Source organism: Periplaneta americana, chromosome 11 (assembly GCF_040183065.1).
Source record: "Periplaneta americana isolate PAMFEO1 chromosome 11, P.americana_PAMFEO1_priV1, whole genome shotgun sequence".
Lineage (NCBI taxonomy): Eukaryota > Metazoa > Arthropoda > Insecta > Blattodea > Blattidae > Periplaneta > Periplaneta americana.
Genome location: NC_091127.1, coordinates 162,723,151 through 162,733,331, shown reverse-complemented (window position 1 = coordinate 162,733,331; position 10,181 = coordinate 162,723,151). Strand labels below are relative to the sequence as shown.

At 35.0% G+C, this 10,181-nt stretch overlaps 1 protein-coding gene across 2 annotated transcripts; it reads right to left on the bottom strand.

Annotated features, from left to right (window-relative positions):
- Positions 1-269: 269 nt before the first annotated feature.
- SmD2 (small ribonucleoprotein particle protein SmD2) lies at positions 270-9,959 on the bottom strand. Of its 2 annotated transcripts, none has more exons than XM_069840368.1 (4): positions 9,826-9,959; positions 9,499-9,622; positions 8,213-8,347; positions 270-857 (listed from the first exon to the last, which is right to left on the bottom strand). In XM_069840368.1, the coding sequence occupies exons 2-4, from the start codon at positions 9,589-9,591 to the stop codon at positions 753-755; spliced, it is 333 nt and encodes a 110-aa protein (XP_069696469.1). In that variant the 5' UTR covers positions 9,592-9,622; positions 9,826-9,959; the 3' UTR covers positions 270-752. The 2 variants fall into 2 exon arrangements, with proteins under 2 accessions (XP_069696469.1, XP_069696468.1); XM_069840367.1 differs by having other exon boundaries at positions 9,714-9,876.
- Between the last annotated feature and the right edge of the window lie 222 nt (positions 9,960-10,181).

Genomic DNA, 10,181 nt, shown 5'->3' with positions numbered 1-10,181 from the left:
AAACAACAACAACATTTTTCAGTAGATCAATCATTATCACTCTTATGACAAGATTTATAAGATAGGAAAGTGAGAACTTTGAATCACCGAGAGATGGCTTTATATGGCTTATTTTATGTTGTGCCCTTCTTCCAAATATCTCCCAAAATAACCACGCTCTGCCTGCTGAATTTTCTAATTACATCCCTTTTCTATCTATCCTGTCAATTGTACTCAAGGATGTAGTTGGTGCATGTCATATTATAAAACAGAATTTAAAAGAATAAAGCTGTAGTTTCATAAGGCTGTATTAAAAGTTATAAGAATACAATTATACACAAACATTATGTTCTTGTTAAAATCTGTAACACACCAATGAACCAATATCAAGTTTTACAAAGTAGGACACTATCATACATCTAGTTACCGAATTGCAGTTCCGTCGAAAAAATTAATATTGGAATTTCAGATACATTCTCAAAACTAACAATTTTATCAATAACCTCAAATGTAATTGAGTAAATATGAAACTTTGCTATTATACCACTTTTTAAATATAATCTGTTGAATTAGTTTATGGAAACAAGGTCACAATACAACCTTTCAAACATGAAAGTTACTGGAAGAGGACCCCATATAGTTAATTTTCAGATAAAAATATTCTTGACTCCTTTTTTTTTTTTTTTTGGTCTTGTAGAAAGAAACTGATACAACAGTTAATATGCATTACTTCACAGCACTTAACACTAGTTCTAGGTTAACTTTATCAGTCATTATTTTGCTCCAGCTGTAGCAAGAGGGTTTCGTAACACCAGAATTACTGAATCTCCACGCAGAAACATCTTCGAAATGAACCTGTCCTTGTTTACTGGTTTCGCCTGTAACAAAATTAATATTCGATATAATTTATAAATTAAAAGAAAATACAAATACAGTAGAACCTCTATTATCCATCGTAATGAAGGGGGTGGACTGAACGGTTAATCGAAAAAATCGGATAATCCGTACCATAAAACATTTTCATAAATTAAGTGCATAATACTTTCGCCTACAATTTTGTGATTTCCTTCATGGTCTTTGTTTAACGTGCTTTGTAGCAGATCAGGAGTGCACTAAAAGTTCGGTTGTCAACGACGGCTTCTTAAAACCAAGAGTTGTTGGTTGATTGTCTGTGGAAATACAAGAATACTATAAGTCCCATGTTGGAGATTTACATACTTTGTACACCTTATTCTTTTTTTTTAAATTAAATCGCTTTCAGTTGTGCTCGCGTACTTTGAAGCAACATTAACCACAGTTTCTCCTTTCTCAAACCTCTCAAATACTGGGTGTTCAGTTCAAAGTGTGTCATACCTCGCTGTATGCCGTCATGTGGCTAGTCGTTGAGCCTAGAGAATTCAATCTTCCTACACTTCCGCAGAGGCGTATTACCCATGTGCCAGAGAAGTTGCCTAGCAAGTATGGCGTTCATTCTGAAGAGGACTTACCGATACGTACGGTAACACCGGTAGTGGCAGGAATGTGAACTGTTTGGAAACATGTATTGAGGTGAGTTTTTTCTTGCTATCGGGATATGGGGAGAGGGTTAAGACGATTACTTACGTATTTGTTGACATTAACTTCGACGGTCAACATGGACACGGAGCATTTGATTTGTGTTGTGGAATGTTGCCGTACGCAACCGATAGTAACAAATACCCTGCGTACGACTTGCCCGCGCAAAACACAGTTCGAAAGAGGTTATGGTAGCACACAGACCGTACAGACCGCCATCTGTTGCTACGACGTTCAAGTTAAACCGTACACGTTCTCAAGTTCAGATTGAACGCCTTGATTAATAGGTAACTTATCTGACATAAAAGCTGAAACTCCCTTCAAATCGCTGACTCATCAACAGTGACGTCATGACACATTTTGAAATAAACACTCAGTATTTGTAATTTTTTCGATAATTAACACAATACGTTTTCTTTTAACAGTTATGGAAGACATTTTGCATAGAAATTTTACATACGGCCACTCGAAAAATAAGGATAAGGTCTGAATGGTACACGGGTTCGTGAAAGTTCTTGGGTTAATTTCTCTGAAAGCAGGTAGTGACTATTTTACATGTAACTATTTCTGTTGTCGACAGCGAAGCATTTTTAAGTACGTATGTACTGTGTAAGGGTAAAGGTACTTTTGGAAAACTACCTAGAAACATATTGTACAGTACTTCATAATTTTTCTGCAGCAAAAAAAAAAAAAAAAAAGCTAGAAAAAAAAAGTCGGATAATCAGACAAACGATTAATAGGGTGACGGATAATCGAGGTTCTACTGTAGTTTTATTCTTAGTGCCTTTGATAAGAAAATAGCAAACATTAATAATGCAGGAATATTTGAGTAGGAAGCAACAATAGGAAATTAACTTTTGAGCATGTGAATGCAATATATAACATTTGTTAAAACCTCATCAGAAAATAAAAAGGAGAGGAGCACAAATTTGTAAATTACTACTCAAAGTTAAACTAGTTACTAAGGCTTGCAGGTTTGGCGTTCATTTTCCTTCTGGATTCCCAGTAGTGATTTTCAAAGTATGTTTGTGTATCGGCTTGGATCTTCAGAATAGCTTTGCAGTGATAAAGACATTCAATCAAATAGAAACGCTATAACAATAGATTCAAAATTAAAACTAATAATATCCCATTAATAATAGTACATTATGCAACGAGCAACAATAGGAAATTAACTTTTGAGCATGTGAATGCAATATATAACATTTGTTAAAACCTCATCAGAAAATAAAAAGGAGAGGAAGCACAAATTTGTAAATTACTATTCAAAGTTAAACTAGTTACTAAGGCTTGCAGGTTTCGCGTTCATTTTTCATTTTCCTTCTGGATTCCCAGTAGTGATTTTCAAAGTATGTTTGTGTATCGGCTTGGATCTTCAGAATAGCTTTGCAGTGATAAAGGCATTCAATCAAATAGAAACGTTATAACAATAGATTCAAAATTAAAACTAATAATATCCCATTAATAATAGTACATTATGCAACGAGCCTATAATGGTAGTAATTAAGATGCGAGTATGTTTGTTTATGAAACGAGCGCAAGCGAGTTTCAAAATTTTCATACGAGCGTCTTAATTACCATTATAGGCAAGTTTCATACGACTTTTTATGCTCGACCATATTTCTAACTTGAAATTATTCATAAGTATTCATGTTATGCTTATGTAAGTGAGGAACGAAACTGACCTAAATTGTGAGATGTGCGCAGACGCGAAAGTAATGATTTTTTCCGAGGAACGAACGTGTCAGTGACCTTGATATAATCTAGAGAATAACATGAACATTAATTTTGATATAACCTGGAAATTGATTTAGAATTGAAAAACGAGATGACAAATTGAATTTATTTCGATATTATTTACAATCAACGCTAATTATTATAGTAACAGAAAATAACCTTCTGCGACAGTATTGGATTTCCAGCCTCCGTGACGTTTCCCTCGTTGTCTTTCGATTCCATATCCGAGAATAATCGAAAACCTGAACTTTAATGAATAGGTGTACTTTAATGACATGCATTAAAGGACTGCTACCAGGTGTATAATTACTACATTTCGGCATGGTCGAGCATAAAATAAATTATTATATCATTTATAAAACTAGTGAAATGATCCATATTCATTCTAGATTCTGACTTCTTGCATAATACACATTCTGGACAGTAGTAGATATTGATTCCATGAGTGTGGGATAGTTAGCACAGTTCAATGGATCATTTCTTGAGTTTAGGCTCATAAACCCTCGCCCATGTTACATCAGTGGCCATGATAGGAAGCAAGAAAGCATGCTTTTCATCGTTTTATTGTCTCAGATGAAGGCCACTATTGCATACCTGCACCATTTTTGCAATTTTATCAAGTGAGGAGGTTTTTGACGATGCTTACCCCACATGAAATGCACTAACCTATCTTGCTACTGTCTTATACAATAATACACTGTCACCACTTTCCTACTGTTGCTTCAAGATATTATTGCCATAAAGTACGTATGTTTACGAAAGTAGAACAATGATCGTGGATCAAGATCGGAGTTCCCCAAGAAAAAAGCAAGACTTTATGGCAATAATATCTTGAAGCAACAGTAGGAAATATAAATGATACTCGAGGGGAAATTAAACATAGAATAAATATGGGAAATGCCTGTTATTATTCGGTTGAGAAGCTTTTATCATCTAGTCTGCTCTCAAAAAAGTTGAAAGCTAGAATTTATAAAGCTGTTATAGGCCTATTACTGTTGTATTATTCTGAATGGTTGTGAAACTTGGACTCTCACTTTGAGAGAGGAACAGAGGTTAAGGGTGCAAATCTAGTCTTTCAGGTGAAGCTCCCTGTAAAGCAGATTTGAATAATTTCAAGGGAAAAATTGTTCCGGGGCCGGGTATCGATCCCGGGACCTCTGGTTGAATGTACCAGCGCTCTACCACCCGATACCCGGCCCCGGAACAATTTTTCCCTTGAAATTATTCAAATCTGCTTTACAGGGAGCTTCACCTGAAAGACTTGATTTGCATAATATATACGTTACTGTGTACGTTAACAGAAAACCACAATTCCAAGTCACACAGAGATTGTGTGCACTCGTTGTGGGTCTCTGGCATTTCGTCAGCCTACGCGAGTTGTGTGGATATAAAGGGAAAAGTTGAGACGGTGTCGGTTGGAGTTCCCGGGTAGCTCAGTGGTAGAGTGCTGGTACGTTCAACCAGAGGTCCTGGGATCGATACCCGGCCCCGGAACAATTTTTCCCTTGAAATTATTCAGAGGTTAAGGGTGTTCGAGAATAAGGTGCTTAAGAAAATATTTGGCGCTGAGAGGGATGAAGTTACAGGAGAATGGAGAAAGTTACATAATGCAGAAATGCACGCATTGTATTCTTCACCTGACACAATAAACAACATTAAATCCAGATGTTTGAAATGGGCAGGGCATGTAGCACGTATGGGTGAATCCAGAAATGCATATAGTGTGTTAGTTGGAAGGCCAGAGGGAAAAAGACCTTTGGGGAGGCCGAAACGTAGATGAGGGGATATTCTGAATTGTCTTATGATGAGCACAGACGTGCCTGGTATTTTTCTTGGTAGTTATGTTTGTTGAGCGTGTATGTGGATTTATTCGTTATTTCTTTTTACTTAAATTAAATTCAGGTTTTAAACTTCTACGATGATTTACGGTTACAAGTTACATACGTGATTCAGGAACAAGTATTTTAATTATTGTACTTGTTCCTGAATCACGTATATAACTTGTAACCGTAAATCATTGCTTGTAATATCCTTTTATTACTCTTAACTGTTCCAATGTTCATGAATTAAGTATTAATTTGAAAGTGAAAGTCAAACTTTGTTATATTAATGTACTATTGTTTATCTTTTTAAGGTCGTGTATTTACTCTGAAACGGTTAGACATTCCTGTATATCTTTTGCATTGATTATTCCTCAAACATATCATTAATCTTTAACAGGATCCATTCTTTCATTAAGGTGCATTTTCTACATAATTCATGTGAATTGTAACTGTGACCACAATTTTATATTACAATTTTACTATTGTTTATTGGTTATAAAATATGTATTTTGATGCAAACTATAACCCTAATATACCTCAGGGTGAAATAGGGTTTATTAAATTGGATAATAAAAAAAAAAAACTTCTACGAGGATCACGGTTATGAATTAGATGGGTTAAATGAGGGGAATAGCTAAGTAGCCAAGTGACATGAGGCCTATGCCCTATGGGATTGTGTTGGTGATATCCTATTTTAAATAAGAGGGGGTGGGTTCTATTGCAGAATGGGAAATTATAAAAAATTGTTTTTGTGATATCCTATTTTCATAGGAGAGGATGGGTTCTGTTTCATAATGGGCTATAGTGAAATTGTGTGTAATTATTGGTTTTTAGATAGTTTTATTTACTTGTATTGTATATATATATATATATATATATATATATATATATATATATATATATATATATATTTTCTCCGTTCCATCACTCTTTCATCATATGATGACGCAGAATATCTGCATGGAAATATCATATGTACTTCGGTACATCAAAATATATATGATATGCGTAATAAATCACTTTGTGATTTAAGACGGCGCCTATACCGTCGGATCCCGGCCAACCAGTCACTCATTCGAGTGCACCTCAACACATGTATGGACTTCGGTCCTGCGTTCATAGACATCTATGACGTAGTGCAGAGGGCGGCCACTAGAGGGAACCCAAGAGACGGAGCTTAATCTGAGACGATTCTGACCGGCGTCGGGGTTGTATCCGGCGTGGCTTAGTGGATAAAGCATCAGCACGTAGAGCTGAAAACCCGGGTTCAAATCCCGGCGCCGGAGAGAATTTTTCTCCGTTCCATCACTCTTTCATCATATGATGACGCAGAATATCTGCATGGAAATATCATATGTACTTCGGTACATCAAAATATATATGATATGCGTAATAAATCACTTTGTGATTTAAGACGGCGCCTATACCGTCGGATCCCGGCCAACCAGTCACTCATTCGAGTGCACCTCAACACATGTATGGACTTCGGTCCTGCGTTCATAGACATCTATGACGTAGTGCAGAGGGCGGCCACTAAAGGGAACCCAAGAGATGGAGCTTAATCTGAGACGATTCTAACCGGCGTCGGGGTTGTATCCGGCGTGGCTTAGTGGATAAAGCATCAGCACGTAGAGCTGAAAAGCCGGGTTCAAATCCCGGCACCGGAGAGAATTTTTCTCCGTTCCATCACTCTTTCATTACTTGTATTGGTTTATGTCGGCCATGTTGTGACATCATCGTTTGTTAAACTTTACAGAAATTAAACGACATCATATAATAAAAGAATCCCAATAAATTTAAATGCATAAAAATTCATAATATAGATTATCAGTTTTCTTCGATTAACCATTCACTGTCTCGTCCATTAAAACAGATAATCAAGGTTGTATTGTATTGGCCATACCAACAGTCAATAAGCTACACCTAAAATAGTTTGAGAGGAGACTGTAAATTTGTTTTCAAAGTATTTTCTGAGAACATGACCATATAAATCATAACCATTTCAGAATTCAAGATATAATTGACTGCTGTTAAAAATATTGGTAATTTCACAGAAGACGGGCACTTGGTTGAATGTAGTAAGCATTACCAACCTTTTTATTTCAGAGTTAAATGTTAGTGATCTTTTAGTGACTTTTATATGTTAGTTCTAGGTTTTTTATACTAGGTGTCGCCGTGATTTTCTTTTAATTTGATATGTTATAGTTGTCACTTGTTCTAAAATTTTCATTAATTTTGAATGGATAATGACGGTGTCAGTTGTTTTTGGTTGTTTGACTTGAGTGGTGTTATGTCGTGTCTGATGGCTAAAGCTATTGAAAGTTTGTTTTTTTATGATATTTGTGAAAGATGTGTGAACTTAGAACAGAGTATTACATTTTGTGTCGATTTTGGTTTAGTTCTTTCGCAGGTGAATAAGAATTGTGCTGAATGTTGAGGAGAAAACTGTTTCTGTGGTTCCAAGGAATTATTTACTGAATTTTCTGTATACGTTAAGGTGTAATGAGTGTTCGAAGAGAATTTCATTTTGTGTAAATACATGGTTTATTTATGCGAAGTTGACTGTACGGCAAAGTGTTGGTTTAGTGCTTTGTTGCCTGCATAGTTTGTTTAGATTGCCTTAAAGCCTGTGTCATATATTGGAAGACATAAATGAGAATTGAATTTTATTTGATAAGATTATAAATTATTATGTTTTGTGTTTTAGTGGTTTTTGGGAGTAAAGTGCGGACGAAAACTGCCAGAAAAGTACTGTCAACTATGAAGTTCGAATGCCACCGAAAGCCAAAAAAATCAAAGATGAAAAATTAAATATATTTTAATTTTTTGGAGGGCTTGTTCATCTCTAAAATATGGATATATATTTGATTTTCCATCTTCGATTGTGTGATGTTTGGTGACATTTGAGCTTCATAGTTGGCAGAACGTTTTTGGTAGTTTTCGTCAGAAATGTTGGATTTTGCCCGTCTTCTAGGAAATTACCAAAATATTATACTCAGAATCTGCTACAGTGAAAGTTTACCAGTTAATTATACATTTCTCGTAAGGGCAAAATGAAGAAGAAAAACATTATGTAGGCCTACTGGTTACAAAATATGATCGGACTTGCATTAACTTACCTTCTTCTTTCCTTTTCCGGTGCGAGGAAGTTCTGTCCACATTTCTTTCACATTTTCCAGGACCATATTACAATGTCTATCGAAAGCCTTTACACGACCTAATAGTTTCTTATTGTTACGACAATTAATCAGAACCTAAAAGGAATTAAACATATTATAAATAAAAGTGCAATTTTTATTTTAAAATTTATTTCTAAACTTATTAACTGAAACACAAAATATCTCTGGTAATGTGTGCACCTCAACTGATTGTTTACGTATGTAATTCTTTAGCATACTAAAAGAGTTGCACAGATACAAAAAGAAATTATTCAGTTCTCCCTATTAGTTAAACATGTAAATGTACTGGCACGCATTTTATGGTAATATATTTCAGAGTGACCTTGGATCTTAGACTACTGAAGAAGAAATGTCTTAAAATATAGCATATTTCTATAATAGTAGAAATAATTCAATAGCATGTAGGCCTACTTGTGTCCATAATTATTCTACAAGAAATAATACAAATTTATATACTGACAAATGTAAAGTACAGTATTATTCAAAATACTTTTCTTTATTTTGCTTTCAAATTATTTAATAGTTTACCTATTGATGTAAGAAACCTCCTATTTCGAGTGTTTAGGAGATGGGTTAGGTCAGTTTTGATGGTAAAGCCACTAAAGGCCTATGATGTAGGCTATTTTAATTTGTATTTGATGACAATGTCATAAGTAGGGCCTATATCTTGTAGGCTACATGTTTAGCAAAATAAATATCTACCGTTATCTAAAAAATTAACGTTGTTGTTGTTTTCTAATGCCAGGCGTTTGACAATAAAGTCATTTGATCTCTTGCACTCCAATATTTTTCAAAGATATTATCATGGTCAGCCACTGAAGCACAGATTTTGAGGTGTTCCGAATCCATTGTAAAAATGAAGAAACAGCAACCTGGCCTAAGTTTAATGTTTTTCTTCAAACAACTTTTAATTTAAAGCTTTCCCTTAAAGTCATGAGCTTTACCATTACATAGGATATCAAACTCGCAATATGAAGCAAGTTATGTTTAATATTTCTGTAAAAATACAAACATTTTATTATTTCCAACAAAGAAAGGTTGCTGTCTTCCCTCTACCACGTGTTCTATACTGTTTACCTCTCTATTCCAGTAGTCTCTTTAGTGATGGATACCTTTTTTTTTTTATTTTTATTACCGAATATTTTCGTTACCAGTATGGTACGAATTTTAGCCGGCTTACAGGAAGCATGTAACGAGAACAAAAGAAATAAGTAAATAGTATCTACCTGTGTGTTGTTCTTTACTGATTGTGTTAAGACAGAAAGAGGACCCGTGCTAAATTCCTCTTCTTCGCGTTTCGCTAGCTCTTCTGGAGTCATTTCGGACTTGGGTTTGTTAAGAAGTGACGCCCTGGAATGAAGTGCAAATTAAGGTTATGTTTACACACTTTTTCGGATTTTCAAAGCAAAAGTAAGGAACTATTGTAACTATAGATACTTACGTCATATTGCTATATAAGCCCAGTAGGTAATATCAAGTTTATACTTCAATCAAATTACAATTAACAGCACAATAATGACTGAAACAAAATAAATATTAATCACCACACTTACAATTATACGCAAATTTGTACAACTCTGCGTCTCCTCAACGATCGTAATACAAATACTGCCAACTTTGTAAAAGTGAACTACCACAAGTATAATGGCGCTGAGGGCAGCACAGCGAATATATGTATTTTTTAAGTGATATCAGTGCCTTCTCGATCTACAGATCACGATGGCAGCGGGAAAACGTTTATGCTCTTGATATTCGGGAAAAATATGGTGACACTTATTACGGTGACTTCATTAATTACAGTAAGCCCTCGCTTGAATGATGAAAATTATGATGTGTTTAAAACGAAGCGGATTCTAATCCAGCCAGCGATGGTAAAATTTAATATAAACAAAATGAATGTGACATTTAA

Excerpts from the sequence above, each read along its gene's own strand:
- SmD2 (XM_069840367.1), bottom strand. Across the intron at positions 8,348-9,498 it reads CAGTAAAGAACAACACACAG|GTTCTGATTAATTGTCGTAA; the intron begins GTAGATACTATT and ends AATTCCTTTTAG. Across the intron at positions 858-8,212 it reads CCGGAAAAGGAAAGAAGAAG|GCGAAACCAGTAAACAAGGA; the intron begins GTAAGTTAATGC and ends ATTTTGTTACAG.